The 24,928-nt window shown below is 39.8% G+C and overlaps 1 protein-coding gene across 1 annotated transcript; it reads left to right on the forward strand.

Annotated features, from left to right (window-relative positions):
• Positions 1 to 1,365: 1,365 nt before the first annotated feature.
• Positions 1,366 to 24,040, forward strand: WDFY2 (WD repeat and FYVE domain containing 2). The gene is made up of 12 exons (XM_053456320.1): positions 1,366 to 1,661; positions 8,891 to 8,958; positions 12,187 to 12,260; positions 17,075 to 17,129; positions 17,934 to 18,084; positions 19,064 to 19,176; positions 19,772 to 19,898; positions 20,974 to 21,079; positions 21,631 to 21,732; positions 21,880 to 22,010; positions 22,671 to 22,779; positions 23,869 to 24,040. The coding sequence occupies exons 1-12, from the start codon at positions 1,525 to 1,527 to the stop codon at positions 23,896 to 23,898; spliced, it is 1,203 nt and encodes a 400-aa protein (XP_053312295.1). The 5' UTR covers positions 1,366 to 1,524; the 3' UTR covers positions 23,899 to 24,040.
• Positions 24,041 to 24,928: the final 888 nt, after the last annotated feature.

Below are 24,928 nucleotides of genomic sequence, written 5' to 3' on the forward strand. Positions count from 1 at the left end.
GAGGATGTGACCAGAGGCTCCACCCTTTTCTGGAAGTACTCCAAGGGGCATAGTTCATAGATAGAAGCGGACGAAGAAAGAAGACAGAAGAAAAAGAAGCAAGAAAAGAAACAGAGCTGCGGGAAACTAGACAGGGACACTGAAGCAGTCGGCGGAGAAGGTAAGGAGACCTTGAGAGAGAGAGAGAGAGAGTGTGCGTGCGTGAGTGAGTGAGTGTGTGGGTGTTTTTACATTTTAAAGTGCGGAGGGGGCAGAGGATGTGCCAAATATAAGATAAAAAGTAATACGCATTCTTCCAAAACAAACGAATAAAGCCCTTACCAGCTATGGTCCAACTATGGAGTTGCAGTCTTCCCCCAGGCAGCACCGGAGCCGAACAGAACTCCTGCACGGTGTTTAGCTGGGAGTTGGGGAAAGGGGCAAATGCATATGGAAGGATTCTGCAGAACGCACGCGCATTTTCAAAACAGTCTAGAAAATGTAACGGGACCACGCATTAATGTACATATTATGGCTGGAGTGTCCCTTTAATTTAGCTCTCTAGCATGTTAGCCAAATAGATAAAGCTGGATTTTTGTTCTTACCTTGGAAGATCTAATCAAATTGAAGCAAAACAGAGGCTTTTAAAAAAGCTTTTTTTCAGTTTCTATGGTAACAACATATCAGTATCTGCTTTTGTTTCACAAAATAAAAAGGAAGAAAGGGAAGAGTTGGGGCCATTTCATTATAAAAGTCAGCAAAAGTTTAACAGCAACTACATACAATGATTTCGGTGTCACCGCTGCTTAGCGAACGTACCCCTTTTGTACATTTCAAAATATAGAGGCTATAGTTTCTATAAATATCTCAATGTATTCAACCCAAAATATATATATATATATATATATATATATATATATATATATGTGTGTGTGTGTGTGTGAATTCAGTTGACCAATTGAATAACGCTCTTCTTAAAAGTCAGGAGCTCTTAAAATCAAGTACTGGCGCAGGACTCCATAAGCGTGGAGCTTACGCATACCCTGCACGAGCATTTGTTTGAAGAAAAGGGTAACGTCCCCCAATGTGGCTTTCTTTCTCTTTTGTTTTCCTTCTCATTAGTATGAATATTATACTCTATTACCGCGCACCGTGCATCCTTCCTATATCTTTCTTGAACTTCACGCAATGTATTCTAGTTTTTATTTGTTTTCTATTTTTTTTTTTATAAATATTGTACTCTTTTTAGAAAATCAATCAATATTCATTTTCAAAAAAATTCAAGTGCTAGCTTGTAGTGATGTTTTGCTAATTGCCAACATTCTCCACAGAAGGCGCATGAACCTCAACTTGACCTTACTATGGCCTTGGTTTGTATTTACAAACGCTGCTAATAAAGTTTGTTTCATAAAAAAAAGCTTAGAGGGCGTGTTTCCAGAAGTGATGCGGGCGGTCATGTGACAGGCTTGTAGCAGGAGGCTTGTTGGTGAGTTCTAGGCTGCTGCTCAGTACTACAAGCGCCTACCTCACCGCTGCGTTGGAAACATGGCAGCGGAGATCCATCCCAAGCCCCTGATCCGGAAGCCGGTACTGCTCAGCAAGGTGGAGGGCTCGCAGGACGTGGTGAACATGGCGGTGATTGTACCCAAAGAGGATGGGGTGATCAGCGTGTCAGAGGACAGGTAACCGTCTGTCTGTCTGTCTGTCTGTCTGTCTGTCTGTCTGTCTGTCTGTCTGTCTGTCTGTCTGTCTGTCTGTCTGTCTGTCTGTCGTGCAGACCTGTATCACCTGATACCGGCACGCGTTATCCGAATGGTTCGGGTGACAGATCGTACCCCAGCCTCCTATGAATTAATAAGCAGCCTTGTTGGTGTCGCTTTACATTCATGTAATGGCAGTGATGCAGGCAGGTGCATCGGCATTTACCGGTTTAGCTGGGTTAGAGATGGCTGGTTAACCCGTTCGTTAATGTATGGGTGATGACTTTAAATTCTGAACACAGTGCTTGTTTTGGTTGCTTTACTATGATATCATGTCTGTTTTAAGCTACTTCATAAGATCATAGAATTTGACAGCAGATATGACCTGGTGTAGAGACTCAGACCTTAATCAGTCCTTGGTCTCGTCTTAGATTCAGGATAACTTTATGCCTATCACATGCATGTTTAAATTCCCTCACAGTATTAGCCTCTACCACTTCTGCTGGGAAGCTGTTTCATGTATCCACCACACTCTGAGTAGTCATTAGCCCTAATCCTGTTTAAGTGCATCACTGATGTACCTGTCAAGTTGCTTAGTATTGATGAGTTAGTTTTGGTGCCATTGGCAAAGCATGTTGGAATTAACCGGTTCAAAGCATTTCATTGGTTAGATTGTGTTTATTATTAACGTGTATAGCGCGGATAGAGAGTCATTCTATTACATGCTGTCCGTGTCGTAGACCCCCTCTTGGTGCCGATGAAAACGGGGTAAATAAATTTTTTCCTTGGAAGCTCAGTACTTATCATCTTCACTGATTTGGTTTCGGTCTCCTTTTTCTATGCAGAATATTTATATGCAAATGTATTTTAGGAAAAAACAAATATTCCTTAATTATTTGCCCTAACCCTATCTCTGCCAGAGGGTGAAACTTAAACCAATAAAAAAGCTAAGTTTTTTTTTTTTTTTGTTCTGATAAAAGGTTCAGATACAGTATAATCGGTAATAATGACCCCCCATGCACGTATTTTACTTAAACACGGGGGTCAACAATTTTTTGGTTTGGGATTTTTTGGATTTAGGAGCCGGCCAAAAAATGTAGGGGACATTTATTTTCACTGGTCGCGTTTTTATTTTCATATATCTCCCCTCTTCTAAGGTGATGTACCACCATGATATGTCCCCTTAAAATAAAATATTTAATCATTAAGAAATATGTGTCATTTGAGCATCATATGCTGGCAGACACTAACACCTTACAGTCGCACACACAAACACACACAGAAACACACACACACACACACTGCCATGCAGTAACTCACAGCATACACTCTTATACACACGCATACACTATTAAACAACATATACTAACACACACGCGCACTCAGGCAGGATACACACACACACACTACCCCGCTCTTCTTCAGGCCTGTCTACACTGCTTGCAAACTGCCCATCACTGCCTCTCTACCTGATGGCTGGGAGCCATGCTTAATTCCAGGGCTCCAGAAAGTGATTTCTAGTAGTGCTGCGACCAGAGTTTGTTGAGCCCTGCTAAAAGGGGTCTGGTGTTTTATTTTAAACATGCACAGAATGTAGTTTTTTTTTTGTTAAAATATTGTATTACATTAGAACTCACATTTAGACTGTTGTTCAGTTGTGTGTGATTTAAAAGCATTATATTCCCCCCCACACACACACACACGCAGGTAAACATTTGAAAAATATTAAGACTTTATTACTCATCTTTAAGGTAGACAGTAGAGTGTCACCCCTTGGACTGTCTGTATAATAACGTTTTATAGGCAAATGATCAACAAAGACTTCACAGCCTCTGTCACAGAAATAAGGTACGGTACCGTGTGAGCCAGAAGAATAATCATGATGATAATAATAATCATCAGTCCATTGCTAGCACCGCCATGGAGAGAACGGATGCCCGTCAAATAGATGAAATTCAGTGCACTTTTCTAGTTAAGAAATCACAAAAATATAGTAAAAAAAATTATAACTTTTAATGGATAACCGAGTGGGTAGTATTTTACCATAATTTTCATGAAAATAAGATTCCTTCAGGCTTAGTTCAAATGAAGCCAGAACAATGTAACTCAATGCACAATATGATATGAGTCGTTATCCATGCCATAAAGCAGTCGATACCATTTATTGGCTAGCTGAGAGTTTAATTGCAGACCAAGTTGTTAGGTCCCTTCCTCAGGCATTAATAAAGCAGTCTGCGCTGGCAGGTTCCTGTGTAGTGAATAGAATTCATAGATCACATGACTGCATGCAGATTCGCCCTCCAGCTCCAATGTAACAAAAACAATACCGTGTTTCTTTTGTGCTGCCTTTCATCGTCCTATACTATAAAATGATTGAATGCTTCTCCAACCTGGGCTGTCGGTGAGGTTCCTCTGTCTTCATCTGTTCCACGGTATGTGTGAGATCCCCGACAAGCTTACGGTCGTGTGTTTTTAATCATAAACTCCTGTATAGATAAGATACATGTGAGCCCTAAAATCTCGAGATTTACATGCTGTGTTAGAGATCGGGAATCCGGGTCAGTCCCTCACTGAGCATCCAAGGAGTCCATGGACCTGCATAAGTCATAATTATTGGGTAACTGGTAGGTAATGAAGAAGTCATTCCATATACTAGTCCCCATCCCGTGTTTTCTTAACAATACCCTTCAGCCATCGTGCATATGCTTGAGTGGTCCCTGTTAAATTTTCGTGAGGCCCCCCTTGCAAATACATTGAGATTCTGCAAAAGCCCCTCAGTGTTTTGCCATACAGGAGATGTGTTTGCCTGGACCCTCAAAAAATCACCAAATTGAGGTAGCAGTTGCAGCTTTGTCGCTGCAGCTGGCTTCCTCCATGATCTGATGGAAGGAAAATGTTCCCACTGAAACCAATGGGAATTCTTTCTGCGCATGGGCAGGTGTGGTCCCCGTGATGGAAGCCTTATGCATATTGGTGCTCCCTAGTCTTTGGGCCAATCCTTCCAGAGTAAGCATAGCGCTAATTAGTAACATGTCCTGTGTATGATAATGAAGTCAAAGTATGTGTCTGGTGCTGCCGGGCAGCGTTAGGACAGATCTGGTTTTACTAGTACGGTACGTCACAAGTTAGATATAAGCCTTTTCGTGCCCGGGGCGGTAGCAGTAGACTTGGAATGCATATCAAACCCTTCTGCTGCTTATAGGATTCATCTTGATGATAACGTGTTCTTCGCAGGGGAAACATTCAATGGTTATTTGAATGTCGCAGGAAGGAGATCACAATGGAATTGTTTGAATTAACAGTAGGGCAGTGGAGATGTATAGGAATGTTAGACGTTTTGCAGGAACTTCTGGTCTGACCAGGATGAAGCCCCCTCCACGCCACTGATCTCCAGTGTGTTCCTCACCCCTCCCGTGTAAAAGACTTGATCAAAGGCTAACAAATCTTGATTGATATCCAGCGGCCATATTCTGTTTGTGGTTAGAACCTACACGTCTTTAATTATTATTAATTAACTGTTCGAGTGCTGGAGGACCAGGTAGTACGGCATGTCTTAACGCGATCCAAGCGTGACACTACGTGTGAGTTTATACTCTTTTTGCAGTTTCAGCTCCCAGACTTCTATATGCATTAGGAGGATCCAACCCTGGCAGGTTTCTACTACTGTGAGGGGACTTTCAAGAAACATTACCAGTTTAACTATACTTTTATATATGTTTAACAAGCTCTTCTTGGTGGAACAGCTCGCTGGGGTTGACCCTTCATGATGCATAGTGAAGAGTTAGATGAAGATGGTACATAAATTGCTCTGCTCTGCAGAACCGTTTGGGTATTTTTGGTTACTTTTGTTTTAGATTTTTTTTAAATACATTTTTGTTCTAGATTGTTATCGAATGAATAAAGTAGAATAGTGGATAGATCTGTAGACAAAATGTGTCTTCTTGAGCTGTACTGTTTTGGGCATCTCCAATATATGACTAAAATTGCTGGAAACTTTACATGTATGTTATAAGTTCCTGCGAATGGACTTGGCTATAACTAATGGCAGATCGAGATAAGTCCGTCTAGATAGACCAAGACCAGCTGACAGAAGACACTGACGGAATGGGATTCTTTCGTTTACTGGTTTTAAGAGTTGCTTGTCTTTGGAAAATAACGAGAGTTCCTCTTCAACACATTCTCGTAATTTAAGTGCCAGTATTGCATAATACAGATGTAATTACGAGAGCTTTTTTAGCCATTTGTTTAGCATTTTCAGCACTTTTTGTAATTTTTCTTCAAGACTAGTTTAATTCTTTGTTATTTAAAGCCGCTCCACAAATTGTATATATTTTTTCCAACACACACACAAAACATCTATTTGCCTCAAGTTTGGGCAAACCTCATATTCTTAATATTATTGTGTATTGCTGTTCTTACCTAGAGGTTTTCAGATTTTGGAACGCTGGGACTGGAGCCTCAATACCTGTCACAGAATCCAAACCAACAAGTATATTCACAACAAAAAGTACCCCCCTCCCCATTAATACATTGATATATTGTAGTACATTTCTTCTCCATGATTTCTAGGGAAGGGATATATCTTCTACCTTCTAGAGGCATGAACTTTAAGATAAAGTGATGTGTTCTTAAGATGACCTGGTCCATAATTTCCTTCCAAAGCACATTTTCGGAAGACCCCAGGTTGGTCTTGGAATGTGTGAGTGGGACTTAAATTTGCTGCTCTGTTTCAGGTATCTAAATATATGTTTCCAGTTACTTGCCTGGTCCTCTCTATGGCCTTCGGCTAAGTACTCTTCCTATGTAATGATATTTACCACCATGCAACCATGAGATCCATTTTATTTTGCCCTTGCACCTTCGTTATGAAAGCTTATAATGATTGTTGTTGCTGTTCTTCGTACAGGTTCATACCTAAGCTATAATTTAAGGAAAACTGGGTCATTGTTGCCTGCGAGACATCACCGCAAGTCTCTACTCTCCAGCATGTGTCTGCGAATCGTATTTCTCTTAGGAAAGCTAGGCGGATCCCGTAACAAAAGTGTAGACAGAACTTGTCTACACAACAGGGTTGTAGAGAGTTTTAACCTCTCCCTGGCAGACGTGTTGTAAAGCCTTCTTGGCAGAAAAGGGTGAATGTTGTTTTGTGCTTATTCACGAAACAGGATGTTTCTGAGTATGGAAAAAGGTCAACCGAAAGAGTATACGTAGACAGTCTCTAGTAGACTCGTTCTGCTGCTACGGTAGAAGCAGATACGAAACATTTCCTCTTTGGCGGTAGAATATGCTGTGAAGACACCTTTTTTTTGTGGTGTGATTTCTGAATGAATGGTGAGATTTAGCCATTTTTGGTCAATGAGTGGATTTTATTAGGATTATAGTTGAAGATGGGTCCTGTACTAGGACAGGTGTATAACAAGCACTGGCATTCGAATCCATTACTAAGAAGTACGTTATACATGTATTTATTTTAATTGTTGTAAAGTTGGAGGAGCAATTCTACCATATTCGACAGAGGGTTTGGACAGGTGGGGCGGCTGTTGTGTGTAGGGGGTTACTGTGCAGATGGCCAGACAGTAACTCGCGGTGCGCGGCGGAGTAGAAAAGTAATGCAGTATATATATATATATATATATCAGCAGTTGGATGAGTAACGGAGCTCTGTTTGCAGGGAAACGAGGTTAGTGGAACAAACACTATCTTCATGGGACAGGGTTGCCTCTCTATGATCATTAATCCCAATGATATATGCTTAAGGTTGATGTATAATAAATATATGTATTACAGTAAATATATGTATTATGTTACACGCATTAATAGTATAATGGATCTGCAACAAATCTATTGTCTGGTATGGTTTTGTAGCTCGCAGGAATAGCCTTTCTAGTAAGATATTTTATATCCTCCCTGCTCCGTTTCATTCCTCTCCTTGGTGTATTAATCTTCCACTTTATGTGACAGCCGTTCTCAAACATTAAATTACTCCTGTTGGAAGTAATTTAAAAAGAAACCAAAGAGTACGAATTCACTGGAAATTAGTTCGTGTCTGAAAGATTGGAGCGCATTTTTTTTTTTCCCCTCAAGTGATTTCAAAAGAAATGTAATGTTGTGAAGCCCATTCAGTGGAGTATTTACCAAACCAGTCGTGTTTTTTTTTTTTTTTTTTTTGGAGAGTTGAGCATTGAAACTTTTCATCTTAACAATCAAAAGGGCCAAATCTAGTGAGCTTCTGTGGTAGAAAGTCTGGCCTAGTCCTGGAAAATGCATAGTTAAAGTAACCACACATGTTTGTTGTTGACATGATTATTCCATTGTAGTGGATTCCTAAATGTAATGTCCGTATGGAATAGAAGATGGAATAAAGCATTAAATGGCCAGGGCCGAATTAATGTGAGGGCACGCTGTAAAGGGGTGAGGGTCATGTCAACATGTGTATGAGGACCCACCACTAAGTCATTTAGAGCTCAGTTCAGTAAGTGGTGCGTTGTTCAGTATACTTTGCACTTATTGTATTTAGTGTTTAATATACCGTACACTGTAAAGAGCTGTGGATATCTAGACGCTACGATCAGGATATGGGAGATGACATGAATGCATTAAAAATGGAGGTCCTTGCCCTAAAGAGCTTACAGTCTGCTCAAGCTCAAGTGCATAGTAAAAAAAAACAGTGGAATCTCTTAATCCGTATGTTTGCTTGACTGATATACCAGAGCCTTTGTTGGCCAAGAATATAATACACGTCGTATCGCGTCCGACTCAACCTGCTGTAAAATGAAGCATACGGTGTTACTCGAGCTTATCACTCTAAATCGGTTTTGCGCCTGTATGCATATCAAACCTCACCAGCATTTGCTGCCCTGTGTTGATACCTGATGGGATTGTGATTATGTCCGTAACCAGTTATTTGCTGTGATAGAAAATACTGTGATGTTGTTCGAGATGATGCAACGCCCCCACATGGGAACTCAGCCTTGGTAGTAAAATTAACAATTAGAATACACCGAAACGATGATGTCACCCATATGGCCTCAGGGAGTATTTAACTAGAGTGCGTTCAACTATAATGATCCTTATTTTGTTTGCATATATCAGTGTTTTTGCGAATGCACCCATTGACATGAAGTATTTAGTTTTAGCCCGATTTCCCTCGTATGTTATTGTTTTATTATGTTATATGTATGTTATAACCAAAAACCATGTTATTGTTTCAGAACTGTGCGTGTTTGGATGAAGAGAGACAGCGGACAGTTCTGGCCTAGCATTTTCCATGCGATGCCAGGTAAGTTCGTGGAACGTCGCAGAATTGAACTCTAGCAGACGAAGTCCATATAGCATGTTGTGGAGACATAGCAATTTTTTCACTCCATCCTATTGCGATGGTGGGACTGATACCACGTAAGGAATCTTGGGAACTCTCTGGGTCAGTTGCTTCTCACTTTAGGAAGTAGAGCTCCATTTGCCCCTAATCCCCCACCCGGTAAAGACTATGGGACTAGCCACTTCGCCAAATAATGGAGCACTCTGGGTAGCCCACCCTAGGAAGTTTCTAGGTAAGCACATAATCTAGATGTGTAGACTCTTCTAAAAGTCTGTGAACCCCTTGGGTTTTTTTATTTACATCGAAAGGTTTATCCGGAAACAACATAAACAATAGACATAATGAAAGGGAACGGGGCTCTTCCTCTTGAGAGACCCTACGATAGACCACCCAACAGTCTATATAGTTAGATGGATACATTCATTTTAGAGGATTGGCAGATAGTTTTTAGGTGACTTCATGAACTATTGATGGCTGTTTATGCAAAGGTTGTTGGCACAAAGTCTTTTATTTGTACAGTGCAGAATTATTTGGATGTTTTAATATGAATTGTCTCTCCAAACCAAGTATCCTTGGTGTGTACGTTGGAATATTAAGGTAGAAAGGGTGGTGATGTAGGCCATATGTTTTGGCCTCCACCAGACTGAAGAGCGGAAAGAGTCACTAGGGTGACACTCGGTGTTAAATATTAACGTTGGCGTAGAGATATATATTTGAGGAAAACATTGTAAAGGGTTAAAATTTGAGGCTTAACAATCACCATTTGTCGGATCATGTTGCATTTTGTAGATTTGTACTTTCCAAACATGATTTTTGTTTGGAAAAAAAGCAAAAATGTTGGCTTTATAGTGGAACAAAACGTGTGACGACATCACAGAACGCAGGAAATTAGGGGATTACTCAAAACATATGTGAGAATATGGTTCCAACATCTGCTTTATTGGTTAATGTGTCAAGAACCTCAGGCCGGACAAACAAGGATTCCCATTCTGCAGTTCATTGCCCTGAGGTAACTGCTGTTGGGATTGGGTCTATGAGTGCACTTTGTATGTTACGCAGTGTATTCTTTTTACAGCAAAACCTATTGAACGTAAAGTGTCCGTTTACATTGTATTTAATACACTTCACGCACATTTTTGGTGATTGGAACAAAATGGGGGAAAATAGTATGGAGTGTATAATGGATTCCCTTAGGAGTTAATACCACATACAACATCAAAAATGGGTGAACTGTCACTAATCTGGGTATTGTCATCTAAAGTGGCTGTAGGAGGTGACTGTTTTTTCTCTCATCGAGCATAAAGCCCAGTGCCGTACACAGTAATGTAGGTTAGCTTTGGGAGGGGGGGCATTTATTTTGCTCCAATAAACTTCATTTTATCTGTTATGCTATTTTGAGTCAGTGTCCCTGATCTTAACCCACATTGAGTGGCTTGTTAAGGGTAACGCTAATGAAGTCCCTTCCACTTTGGGCTTTTATTACTCAGAGGGTCAGGATGTGTGATTCAGACTAAGCCATTCTACTGTTTAGCACAAGCGGTATAAGAATTAGGACGTTTGTCTAGTAGATTACGCAAAGGAGCAAGAACATATACAAATGGCTAATATGCATTTGTCTGAAAAGTATTTATTTATTTTAAAAGAAAAAAATGAAAACCACCATAGTTTTAAAAATCCTATTTTAGTCTGATATAGGTAATAAAAAAAAAAAAAATAATGGTGAGAGATGCCCTTTAAATTGCTTATCATCTGTCGATACAAAGGCTGTATGAAGACCGTTTAAGTTAAAGAGCAAATGTACCAGTCAAATGATTCAATAATTGGAGACATTCACACGAGGAATGGGGTGATGATTGCCCCGCTACTTATCTAGCATATGGCTTAAAGGAGTCATCCTTTTGTTTTACGTTCTTATTGACTTTCCGCTGACAGCTTTATTATTCACAATCAATAATGATACGGCCTGAGTAATCAGCGAACGTGGCTCATGGCACGATCATCAGATAATAGCTGTAACAGACTGTCCATTAAACAGAAAGGGCCTCCTGTCTAATGTATACTTCATTTTAAAGATGCCGTTCCACTTTTAGCAAGTCTCGTTCTTTTCTCCAAAGGTTTCTTCACAGCAAACCAATGCAGAAACGTTTCTAGTTGTTAAGGCAACAACATATTAATGACTTGTGTCTCATGTGAGCAATGTAAGATTTGACATGACTAAATGTATAAAGCAATCACAAAATGTTCACTGTGATGGACTAGTCACGACAGTGGAATATGTGTGTGTGTGTGTATATATATATATATATATACACACACACGTGTGTGTGTGTGTGTATATATATATATATATATATATATATATACACACACACACACGTGTGTGTGTGTGTGTGTGCGCAGCACTGCTACAGGAAAGTATGATCAGACTCGATCAGTTCTGGGAAGGTTAACCCATTACCTAAATGTCTGCCTCCCTTAGTTTTCTGATTGTTGTGCTTCTAGAAACACAGAATTTGACAGCAAATAAGAACCATTTGGCCCGTCTAGTCTCCTCTTGTAAAGACTCAAAGCTTCATCAGTCCTTGAGCGAGTCTTCAATTCTATTAGTTTTAATGGTGTGCAAATCAACACTTGCACAAAAATGGTTAAATGTCTCCATATGCGCCCACTGCATTTAAAGAATTATCGATTTAGCAAGCGATGGTACTCTTTTCTGTTTGAAACCCTAAACCAGTGTTATCGGAATATCCTTGCATGTTCAGCAAATGCTTCACTTTGTGACCTGTTGATCGCATAGTAACTTGGTAAAGCATTTGAACGAAAACCAATGTTTAACTTGCAAACACATTTTTTTTTGTTTAAATATAAATTATATGCAAATTATGTATTATTTAAAAAGGGGCTTTAGAACCCCATGATAGTCTTTTCCAGCAAATGTTCTGCGCTCCTAGAAGAGAGGGACATCAGGGCAGGAAAAAAAAAGCTGGTGGAACTTGGGACCCGTACACTCGCTGTCCCTAGCTAAATAACGAAGGAGATTTTACATATTTAGCTCTGTCTAAAGCCGCGTTGTTGTTTAGTAATTGCCTCTGCACTATGTGATGTATTTTAAAGGCCGGTTGGTGACTGAAAGGGTGAACGGTCATGAACGTGGCCCTGTTAACGTCATCCCATGTTCATTTCTTTCAGCTCCATGTTCATGCATGTCTTTTAACCCGGAAACCAGACGGCTGACCGTAGGGCTAGACAATGGTACAATCTCAGTAAGTACAATATCAATTCCACTTCAGTAGACTCTTGGGTAAAGCATGATATTTTTAATTGTTTTCTTATACATTGAAGTCCTATCGGTAATGTTTCAGAGTTGATACAGCTAAGGCATAGATTGAAACGGCATGTCTGTTGTACCCCGGCAATCATCTGTTCAACCTGGAGCCCCCAGGGGAAATCCTTAGGGTTCCCAGGTATGTTATCCCTTATGGCCCACGCCTTGGCCCTTTTGTCTATCACACAGATACTGAACACCAGAGCAGAGGTATTGCTGCTACAAATCTACATTAGCAAAGAATTGGAATAAAGAAAATAATGCACACCTTCAATGATTTTTTTTGGTGCCATGTCACAATTACATAGCTTTTATCCCTCCATCTTCAGCTGGAGCCTTAAATGATCCATCAAGTGGCTTGTATGCAGAGCGTATCGCATGTGACCTCTGGAAATCCTTGTTTCGGCGCAAAAGGATACGTTTTTGGCTTCCATGCACAGAACTTAAGTGCCATTTTCATTGCCCATTTATTAATATAGAACGTAACATCCAGCGTATCCAGTAGATGCGTTGCAGACCCCCACATTAGCTTGGCCATTAAAAAGAGGATTTCGGGCTCACCACAAAGTAGCCGTTTTTGAACTCAAGGGATAAAACAAACCAAGCAAATACTTACAGTGCGACCCGGACGGCACACTTATTCCATATTGTTGCCCAAGGTTACTGTCCGGATGCAGAAGTAGATTCGATACAGTAATACCCAGAAAATAGAGATACAAACAAGTCGTAAAAAAAACTGTGAAGGCCGTATGATGACGCTTGACCTAGATGGAAGAATATTGTGCTTCATTTCTTTTGTTTGCAATAAAAATAAGAGGAAACTTATTATGAGATATCAGAAATGTAACAATAATACAGTTTGTCCCCCCCCCCATTTTATTTCCCTGTACTGTGTAAATTGCGATATGACTTAATGCAATTCATAGTTTTCATCGGTGTGAGTTACACAAGTCCAGTGAATGAAAATAGCATTATGTATCTAAAGATTTATGTGTTACGTCAAATGCAAAGAAAAGGATCGTGTGAATGGAGTAAAATATCATTTGTGACGATCTCTGAATAATTGGAGTGAACTACGCAACATAACCTGCTTCCGGAAATAGTATGTAAAATAAATAAATAAATAAATATATATATATATATATATATATATATATATATATATATATATATATATATATATATATATATATATATATATATATATATATATATAAATTAAATATAATTATAATATGTATATGTTTGAACCCTTTTGCAGGAGCAAGTCACGGGGTGAATAAAATAATCCATAGTGAAGCCGGGAGTCAAAATATTCCCTCAACTTGGTTAAGGTCTAGTTCAGGGCGTGACAAATTTGTTTTGAATCTAGCAACCAGCTAAAAAAAGTTAGGAGCCAGGATTTTGTTTAAAACTAATAAAGTTTTATTTTCAACGACAAAAATCAATGATGTCCCAAGGGAATTCCCCTCCTCTCCCTTAAATATAGGTCACTTTCCTCCCTTAAATATAGGTCACTTTTTTTTTTAATTATTTACATTTTCGCCGGCAGACCAACGTTCACATGGTGCGGCTTCGGGGTGAGGTGGTAAGACCGCCGGGTGTACACGCCGGCCACTTTAACTTTATTAGACGGCCAGCTTCCACAAACCGTGCTGCACCATGAGCAGGGCCGTTCCCGCCCTGCTCACAAGGGCCGCACATTGAAGTCCGACGGGCCGCGCGTTGGATGCCTCTGACCTAGGCGCCAGGACAAAATTCTCAGTCGTCATGGTGACCTGGTGCCTGGGATTTGTCGAGCCCTAGTTAATAAAACTGCATAATCTTCTGAAAGAGGTCTAAACTATGAATCCCGACAATTTAGGCATCCGTTGCTTTGCTCCCCGGGGAAGGTAACACGGATCCTTGTCTTCTAAAACCATATTGATGGGTAAAAAAAAAAAAAAAAAACATTAAACATTGTAGGAAAAAACCCAAAGAATTTAAGATTCTCCATTCCGAAACAAATTCACAGGGCACGTTTTGGCATAAATCTTAGATTCTAGCCAGTCATGGGATTTATTATTTTTAAATTTTATTACAATATACGTGCAGTATTTAGATATAAGAATGAGGGTCGCAGGATGATCTATAATGTGGCGCATATATATTGTGGTTGCTAGCCTCCCAATGCACTTATTGCATAGTAAATAGCATTACATTTTACTTAGAGTACTGGCAGGTTCCTTGGCACCATTACCGTAGTAGAGAATATAAAATGAACATCAGGACTGAGTAAACCGTGTACAGTAACATGAACACACCAAGGAGAAGAGGGCCTCGCTCTTGTGAGCTGACGGTGCATTAGGAGCTTGAACGGGGAATGAGACAGAAGGTGAGGGACATGTTCTTCAAAATGTTTTATAAACCCCCATCGACAGGTGATAAAGTCATACCCGCTAACTACATCCCTTAAAACAAGTGTATTATGTCATGCCAGCTGAAACCTAATTGCAGGGGAATTCTACCAGGAATGCCCCTGGCACAACCAATTGATCGAGTTGAAAGCCCAAGCTTCCTCCCAGTTGAACTTGTTACATAACTGGTGCAGGACTCCTGGGAAAGGTGTGCTATACCACTTGCAGAATGTTTCACTAAAATGCATAATGACTTTCTTTTTTTTACTAAGAACCTTTTTTGGTTTTCTTGTTAAATATATATTTTTTTGCTGACACACCTTATCAACATCTGAAGTTCTAAAGAATGTTTTGGTGTCAAATACTGCCATGCTGAAGGACTTTGTCTCTATACAGGGCTAAATATGGTATCGCTGTCTCAAGGTGTCCTCTTTTTACCGTCTTTAGCTAATGATGTCAACACGAACGAGTTAGAGGTCTGTAGTTGCCAAATAAAGTGGCATGCTGATGAAGGGAAAGTATTCTGAGGACACCGAGGTGAAGGCATGTAAGGATTGGCAGTGGTGTAAATCTAAGTAGAGACATGTTTAAAAATAAAGGAATTTGAGTATCCTGTCTAGTCATTTGGACAAAGTGTCCCAACGTCCAGCAGTTCCCATACAGAATTATTAAATGTCATGTTTTATGTAAATGTATATAATATGGACCAGCTCTTCATGTGGGTTGTGAAGAATATAAGAGATAGCAAGACACTCGGTGGCCATGAAATTGGAATTAACTAACCTCAAAAAGAACATTGGCATGTCTCATTGAAATATGCGTCTCTTCATTAAACGCCCCAGTAAGTAGCCCTAAGAGGAACATTTTTGACTTCACATTAAGTTATGAAGGTCCAAACACAGCGATTGCTGCATGAAGGATTTTAGTAAGTTTCCAGTGCCGGCCTAATTCATAATGGAGTATTGGATTATTCATAATGAATAGCGAAGTTCAACATATGTCCCAGCCTGCGTGGTGAAGAAATGCATCTGGATTTGTGGAAATAAAAAGGGTTAAATGCTAGGGTATGATATTTTTTGGATAGTGTCTGGGCCTGGAATTCGCAGTTTATATCCAAGCTTACCGACTAAACAACCCCAACCTCACAGTAATTAAGGGCCAATTAGCCTATTTTTTGTTGCTCATTTTTGTGTAATGTGGACTAATTTGTGTTGTGCTTGTTCTGTTTATTTTTTATTCAAATATCTCACAATATGCAGTCCTTTTAACACAGGCTTGATTTATTTCTCTGTTCTTTAGTGTAAAATGAAGCATTGGAGGGCACACATAATGTAATGAAAAGATAACGTCAGGCGGCGGATGCAATGGTTCCAGGGGCCGCCTTCCCCAATCGCCCATGTATATAAATCAAACGTGCCATGCTATCAAAATTTAACGTAATTTATAGATATCCAGTTATACTGAAAACAATAGAATTACACACCGGTGCTTACAAGAAAGCAGAAGAGTTCCCGGGGAAGGAGGAGAATTACACACCGGTGCTTACAAGAAAGCAGAAGAGTTCCCGGGGAATACCCTTTGGGATTCCCCAGTGTTTTTGGGAAACAAGTTGCTTTTCTCAAGGTTATTGTGCCCTTCAAAGTCCCACAACGTCTTGTACCCCTGAAGGACAACGGTGTCCAAGCACAAAAGGTGTAGGGATGTATGATTATCATATAAAGCTATTCAGTCACGTTTAAGGTCAACTATAATACACGTCTTTAATTTATACAAAAGAATCATGAATTTACTAGGCGAGTCTGATTATCTATTTGCTTCATTGTTGTGTTTGATTATGTATCATATCCATGGTTTTATTGACTTTTATACTGTGATTTTGGCGTAGGGATTGAGGAAATAATCTAGTGTATGATTAATATATGCAGCAATTCAATCATGTTTTTTTGTGATCAACTAGAATCTGTTTGGCGGTAGATGATCCCTTTTGAGAAGCGATCTCTATCATATAGCATAGAATTGGTTCATATATCATTCTCGTCATTAATAATGGAGTGGGGGAGCTGTGGAAGTAGCCCCTCCTGTTAGACGGATCCATACGTTGACCGCATGTAATCCAGAAATAGTTTAATATATATAAATTGTGTGAGTACCATAAAAGTGTTTTACAGCCGTGGTCCTTAAGGGGTTAATCGAGGAACAGCTATGCAAAATATTTCTAATTTATATAATTGTGTGTGTATATATATGTGTATATATATGTATATATGTATATATATATATATATATATATATATATATATATATATATATATATATATATATATATAATACTATACCTTTTTGAAATCTCTTCCAGGAATTTATTTTATCTGAAGATTACAACAAAATGAATCCAGTAAAGACGTATCTTGGTAAGAAACAATATTGATGATAATTAACCCACTTCGGGATTTTTTTTTTTTTTATTATTATTTTTATGTATAAAACAAAGCAACACCTGTAAACCAGGTCAGGCAGTAAACTTGATTAGTGCCCAATAACTATAAATTTGCTTATATAAATTCTGGGCACCTAAGATCTCTCAGAAATGTGATAAAATACTCTGAAGTTTTGAAATTATATAATACATTTTTTATTTAACGAGAATCAACCAATAGAAAGAGTAAATAGGCTCCAAAAAGTCCTCACTTTCTCATACAACGTGTTTCACTTGTTCAAAAGGCTTTTTTACTTGAAATGAAACATGCAGCTGGCAAGGAAAGGAGATAGAAAGAGAAGGCGTCGTGAAACTGGTGAGGGGTTAACGTGGATATCTGAGAGCAGGGGGGGGGCAGGAAAGATGAGCGGAAGGATACCGAGGTGTGGATGTTATAAAATGTGGAAAGGGAAGGCTTTGAAGCGCTAGTCATAGTTGCCAGAGGCATAGTTTTCCTAGGATGCCAAAATCCCACGGGCCGGCTAGAACATGGATGTAAGTTAAGGTGTTGCTTTTCCTCCAATGTCTAGGTCCTATGGACTTAACTGATAGAGATCTACTTATTGATAATGCCGGGGGGAGGGGGTAGGGGGGGTTCCGCATGGAGCGTGTATTCTCAGTGTTGCTTCCGGGGACCCGGGAAATAAACGTGGCTTTGCCTTTTCCTATAGAATCTTTATGCAGGTTGGTAATGCCTTTTAAACGCTGTCTGTCCTCTCGCTCGTCCGTTTTTGTACAGCACACCAGAGCCGCGTTACCATGGTCCTATTCGTCCTGCAAATGGAATGGGTGCTGAGCACGGGTCAGGACAAGCTCTTCACGTGGCACTGCTCGGAGAGCGGGGAGCGCCTGGGGAACTACCGCACTTCCGCTTGTGCTTCGTGTCTACAGTATCCTTCGCAGGCGTTACTATGTCACGGTGATCGGAGAATCCTGTTTCCGTACGTCTGGCGCGTGCACAGTTACTTGGTGATGAAAAGGTTAAACGGAAGACCTGGCGCTGTTTGCCCTGCACAGTGTTCTGTTCTCCAGGCAAAGTTTGTAGCTCTCTGCTGTTTACTCTGTTCAGTGTACGAAATAGAAGACGTTGTCCTTACTGAGCAAACACAAGACAGCCCTGAAAACAGCCTAGCAAAAATAGGAAAGAAAATAAACCTTCCCGGACAAGCCACCATACACAATTACCGCTTTTGTTTGTCTTTGTGCTCTGTACGCCTCGCTAATATTTGTATCGGAACTCTTATGCCTACGGTGAGTGTAGTTTTGCAATGAGGTCCGCTCACTAGATGCAGATGCCCATTGAAAGGGCAAACACTGGCAAGTTTCTCCGAGGTGGCCCTACATAATGTAATTTACATATATATATATATATATATATATATATATATATATATATATATATATATATATATATATATAATGATATATGCATTTGTCAAAATAGTTTTTGGTGCTTTATGGCTACACTTATGGTTGCTGTTCCACCTACGCTGCTAAATATACATAAATACAGAATTAGTTACTTAATTCCTAGTACTGTTGAATGCCAAAGCCCTACCTGGAAATTATTCATTGTTAAAATGCGCTATTGATTATCATGTGACACAGACATTGGGGGCAATGCCAAAGACTTGAGATATTACAGGACATACCAGATGAGATGTTACTTGTACAGCGGTGTGGCATGTGATGGTGCTATGTAAGGCAATAAATAATGGAGAGGCGTTATGGCTGAAGGAGATCAGAGGAGGGGGTCGGAAGGCGGAGAACACGCATTTAAAGAAGTGTTTACCAGGTGAAGAAAGAAACAGTCATGAAAATCGTGTGTAATTGTCAGGTCGTTATTACCCCTTGACACCAGCCTGATAGATTTGATGTGGAGACCAAACACGTGTTTGTTGGGGATCATTCCGGACAAGTGACGATTCTAAAACTTGAACAAGACAACTGTAGCCTCATCACCACTTTCAAGGGACATACAGGTGAGCGTGAAATATCCACTGGCCTTTTAAAACATTCACTTATGTACTTGGGGATTCCACGGTTTGTAGGATAATAAAGGGGATGTCCAATAACTATACTTCCCAAGCATTGTGGTGTACGGAGGACAGTCTCGATGTTTGGGCGCTGTTATGTATTACAGCATGTCTGCGACCTCTGATGCAATTCCTACAGAGCCACCTTGTGGCGCTCTCCAGCGAGTGTAAGTTGGCTCATCAGATATGGTGGGCAGGGGGTGGCAACTGCAGTCCTTTTTGAGTATAGTAGCCATGCAGACATTGGGCTCGAGTTACTATAGCAACGAAGGCTATTTTTAAGGGACACCCCAGTCATCATAAGCACTTTTGATTGCCTTCTTTAAATTTTTGTGAGATCTCCTCTCCAAGCTCTACTTAAAAATTCAGTTACAAGGATATTTTTAACATTTGGTGGCTTTTTAAAGGATTTGATATCTGTCTACAAAAAAAATCTTTAAAAAAAACCCCTACAATGCTAATAATATATAAATCCTTCAATAACACCAAACATGACAAGCCTTTCAGTAATGTTCTGTAACTTGGGTATTTCTTTTTTTAGCTGGTGTCAGCGCATTGTGTTGGGACCCGATGCAGAGACTCTTATTTTCTGGAAGTTCTGACCATTCCATTATCATGTGGGACATTGGTGGACGCAAAGGGACTGCTCTAGAACTTCAAGGACACCAGTAGGTTGCTTCTTATTTGTCTTGTGTGGACACATATACTGTATATATCTCTGTGTCATGTTTTCAAAAAGAACAATTGTTCTTTTTCATCTTACACGAGTTTTAAACTGTGTTAAATATGTGTGACGTCCATTGAACATGGAGCTTTATATAAGAGCATAGGAGCCTCACGGGGCTTTAGTGAATGGAGATCACCAATACTATGGTGATATGGTAATATGCCTTTTGTACGCCGTACTATGTCGTGACACATAATTAGGACGAAAACCAGTCACCGATATTGTGAATATAAGCAATAAGAAGCCTACAGGTTACAGTAGTGTTGGGAAGTTCATCTGTATGAAATCATCTGTTCATGGTTCCACAGGGAAATGCTATGACATCATTTGACGTTGCTTAGGAACAAATCAGACACCTTTCTTTTGTTACGCTGTGCAAATAGCCAAGGTTCTCCTTCTAGTAACGGCGTGGGGGGTATTTTGCTTCATCGTTGTGCTTTGTGTTGTTATTCTCAAGTTCATTCTACGCGATGATCTGTAAAAGAAACACGGGTGGTCTCTTTACAGGACAATGCAGATTCTGTAAAAATTACATGATGGTATAATGACGCAGAGAAAATAAATAACAAATAAAATATATATGTGTGTGTGTGTAAATATATAACACCAACTCCTCAAATGTTCTAGAAGAAGGAACGACTCCTGCACATGGTGCTTTCATGGTGCCACTTGTCTTCAATATTACAATAGAAATACTATTGGGGACAGTCATCTTTTGCCTCCTGTTCACAGTATATGCATGATCACCCCCTCCTTTTGTTAAGTCCTTGAAGAGGACAGGAAATTAATATTCAAATTAGTCTAAGTAGTTTTGACAGATATGTGTAATTATCCCCCTATAAGCTGGACGGTGGGTGTAGTAATATGTTTAAATGTCCACTAGAGGGCTCCCGTCCTGAAGCTTGCCATGTGAGTATTTTCGTGGCTTGTCTAGCTCTCCTAGTTCTCTGGATCTGTTTTATACATCTCTTTTTGGGCTTGTTGTAAACAATCTGAATTATTTGCCTCTGTGACAGTGATAAAATCCAGTCAATCTCCTATGCTCACCAATCTCGTCAGCTCATCTCATGCAGTGCCGATGGTGGGATAGTAGTCTGGAACATGGATATTGAAAGACAAGAGGTAAAATCCTTATTACATTTGAGTTATTTGTGTGCCAGCTTTCTATGTTTTATTCTACACAGGAAGATTGAATGTGTTCCATTTGTGGTTTACAGCAAAGTTATTATAGCCATTAAGTATGTTGCATCATACTTTTGTATGTGTGATCTTTAAATTGTTGTGTGTCCCAGCAGGATAGAAAGACCCATGTAGATTGTTGCTCAGACTCCTATAAATATGTTTTGAGGCAATAGGCAGTGGTGAGTTAACCAAAATGCTAGATGGACAATCTGGTATCCTATACACCCCTGCCAATGAAGAATACACGCTTTTTTAATTTAATGTGCATATGATGGCTTGGTCATAAAGGGCGTGTGGAAGGATTAAATCAAATGGTAGTAAGACCACTTTTAAAACTTTGAACTAGAGCCCTTTTAGAGGCCATACTACTATCATCTAAAGGACCGATAACCTTGATGGCCTGTTATGATTTTACAAAATAGTCCTTTAATTGATTGAGTCTTAGGTCTTCCTAAATCTGCTTTTACATAGCTTGATCTCTTGTTGTCCAGACTCCAGAGTGGTTGGACAGTGACTCCTGCCAGAAGTGTGACCAGCCTTTCTTTTGGAATTTCAAGCAGATGTGGGACAGCAAAAAGATTGGCCTCAGACAGGTATCTGGATTTATCATTACAAACAAATCCACATTTTTTTCCCACAGCACCTTTCTCTAAATCTAAGATGCTTAATTATCTTTTTTTGATCATATAAAGATGGGAAATTAATCTGCATCCCCAACTGCCCTGTGGTTGTGTTTTCAGCATCACTGCAGGAAATGCGGCAAAGCCGTGTGCGGTAAATGCAGCTCCAAGAGGTCTTCCATTCCACTGATGGGCTTTGAATTTGAAGTTCGGGTGTGTGACAGCTGTCACGAGACAATAACAGATGAGCAGTAAGTCACAGCACGCGTGTTAATCATCGGCATGACCGCTATTCCTTCTAGAATGTGTGGGGAGTTTGGGAGGAGGTGGGAGGAACATTGGCATCTAAGAAGACTTCTTCATGTGTCATGTGTTATTTTCCATGGGGGGGGGAAACCTCCTTGAGCATAACATACAGAGCTGCATACATCAAATCTAGTTTAGGATCATGTTCTACTGGAACCAAGTAATTGACTTCTAATTGGCTACGCCCGGGCATGAACCCAAACTACTAAGCCTTTACTATTGATTGGAGGGTAGCCTATGCACAAAAAGTGAAGCTTTATGTTTATTTTAATGTATAAAAATGTTTTCTATGTAGTTACAGAACAAATACAACTAAAAGAAATGGTGTGGGGAAGCCTCGTGTCGGGTAGGGATTCACAGCTCAGACATTTTTTTTACATTAAAATTAAATAGTTTTAGTTATTGCCATAGACTACCCTCCAATCCATTGGTTTTAAATTCTCAAGTTTTTATTCAGTGGTGGACATTATCTTGGAACTTTCTGTTTTTGGATTATGTGCAATTACAGCATTTTTGTGTTTTTTACATATTAAAACGACTGCTTTGAGTTGGTTTGTCACAAACACAGAGAAATGCAGAAAAAAAGGCTTTATTCTTTCTTTTAGACGCGCACCCACGGCCTCGTTCCATAACAGCAAGCACAATATAATCCACGTGCACTTTGATGCCACAAGAGTGTGGTTATTGACGTCAGGAACGGACAAGGTTTTAAAGGTTAGTAGAAGTTTCCTGAGGATGATGTCTCCACTTTGAGCCCTTATAAGGCCAGAAATGAAGCCATAATCTATATATCCAGAGCCAATGTGCATTTGTGGTTAATTCACTAGAAAGGGAGTTGTCAGGAGAGTTGTGGTTTCAACTGCCTGTCATTCCTGGCAAATTTCTCAGCGAGAGGGGCTACGCTGGCCCCGTAAATGTATAGCTCAGTCAACGAGATGACTTAAAAAACTCGCTCACATTAGGTATGTTGTATACAATGCCGTCAAAACTATTCTTGGTGCTTAAGCTTCCTGGGGTTGGCCCTTCAAAAAAAACTTCAACTTGAACTTCTAGTGATAAAGTTCCCACTAACTCACTATTGAAAATGATCCCTAAACACACATTTAGTATGAAAAATAATGTGCAATTCGACAGATAATTAACACGGTACTTTATATAATTCTCTCTTGGTCAGGATGCAGGTGGTAGCCAGTAAGAGTAATCATGCTTGATTTTCCTCAGCGTAACACCTGGTCGCTGACCATTTTTAAGGACAGCTTTATAGTGCCGAGTGCTAGCCTTAGTTTGAGCGACCCGGTGGCGCTTACATTTACAGTTTTACAGTTTCTCAACATATGCAAAGTCTAGAAGTTTTTACTGGAGTGGTCGTTACTTTTTAGTTTGACTCTAGCAGATATTTCTACATATGGGATGTTAGATACTAGGTTAAAGTAGGGCATGTCCCCATAAAGTCCAGCTACCAACAATGGACGTTCTGGTGAGTTTCACACCAACACTTGTTATCCTGAAATTCCACTTATTATTATTGTCTGATGCTATTCAGGTGAATGGACATGTTAATAAAGCCCCCCGCTGACCAGTTTAACGTTACTTAGAGACAAAATGAACGTTCATGAGAAGGTGGTGCTGCTAACTTATTCTCTGCAAACATAGTGCATAATACGTTTTTTAGTTAAAAGAAATAAGTATTTTCAAATATTTAATCTCTTAACATTCGTTATCCCAAAAATTCCTGCAGATGTCCAGCAGAGTTGATGCCTCCAACGCCGAGGTTAACGATTGCTTTGGGATTTTGTTTTACAGCTATGGGATATGTCACCGGTTGTCTCCTGATGGTACTCTAAACCATAGGTGTGTGAAGTGTGGCCCTCCAGCAGTTGGACCTCTTTGACCATTGCTGCTCTACACACTAGACCACAAAGACCTACGGAGAAAGAGGACAAAGAGCAGAAGCGTTTGCTACGCTCTGGAGGCGTCACTGGGGTTAACCCCCTTTTTTAGTACGTCTTCTCAAGCGAGAAGCACTTTTCTTTTTTAACTCCAACCCGAATCATGTTTGGAAACCGGTGCAAGTGTTATTTAAGTAAGGCTATGTCATATAACACATCCTCCTGGTTTGCAGTGCTTTGAAATATTTGGAGGTTAGAACTGAGAAAGGGTATGCGTTTCACGTAATGTAAATATCTAGCATACCCGCTGTTCTATCAGGTGGTGTTCAGGTTTAATTCTGACTGTCCATTGAACCTCTAGGGCACTCGTTTCTCCATGGAAGTCCTTGTTTGAACATCAGCCGTGCCTTCATAGAGAAAACATTGAGCGTTGACAGGCAGCAGAGTTGGCCGTTCCAATGCAGATGAGTCCTAATCTCCCAGAAATCACCTAAAATGTAATTCTCACTTAATCCATGGGGTGATCTTTTAAAATCTAGCCCTTGGTTATTAATACTGAGGACTGTACTCGTACCAATAAGGATGAGAGATTTCAGATGGTCAGTATTTGTATCCCAAAAGCTGCACATTGGCCTGTTTCTTCCTCTTTTAACTCTTATATAATGTTAACCTTTTGTGGGTTATCTCTAAATGATTTTTTTTTTTTTTTGCTAACGATTCCATGTGTGAAAACATAGCTTTATAATAATTTCTAGTGCTTTCTAACACCAGGACACTTTAAAATGCGCACATAACAGAGGGTGATTTTTGTTTTTGGGAATTTTCCAATTTTATCTTTCCAAAATATAAGAAAGCAGACTATATTCACTAAAGTGTTTGACGTTGGGTAGCAGTGAGCTGAAATTCTTCACTTTGCATTAGATTAATAGTCTTTAGTTGAATTAGATACCTGTTTATTGGACCATTATAGAAGA

Source organism: Spea bombifrons, chromosome 2, assembly GCF_027358695.1.
Source record: "Spea bombifrons isolate aSpeBom1 chromosome 2, aSpeBom1.2.pri, whole genome shotgun sequence".
Classification (NCBI taxonomy): domain Eukaryota; kingdom Metazoa; phylum Chordata; class Amphibia; order Anura; family Pelobatidae; genus Spea; species Spea bombifrons.

Bases quoted from the DNA above. Each gene is read 5' to 3' on its own strand.
- WDFY2 (XM_053456320.1), top strand. From the start codon at position 1,525: ATGGCAGCGGAGATCCATCCCAAGCCCCTGATCCGGAAGCCGGTACTG. The intron at 1,662-8,890 runs GTAACCGTCTGT...TTATTGTTTCAG, and splicing joins ATCAGCGTGTCAGAGGACAG to AACTGTGCGTGTTTGGATGA. The intron at 18,085-19,063 runs GTATCCTTCGCA...CCAGCCTGATAG, and splicing joins GCTTGTGCTTCGTGTCTACA to ATTTGATGTGGAGACCAAAC.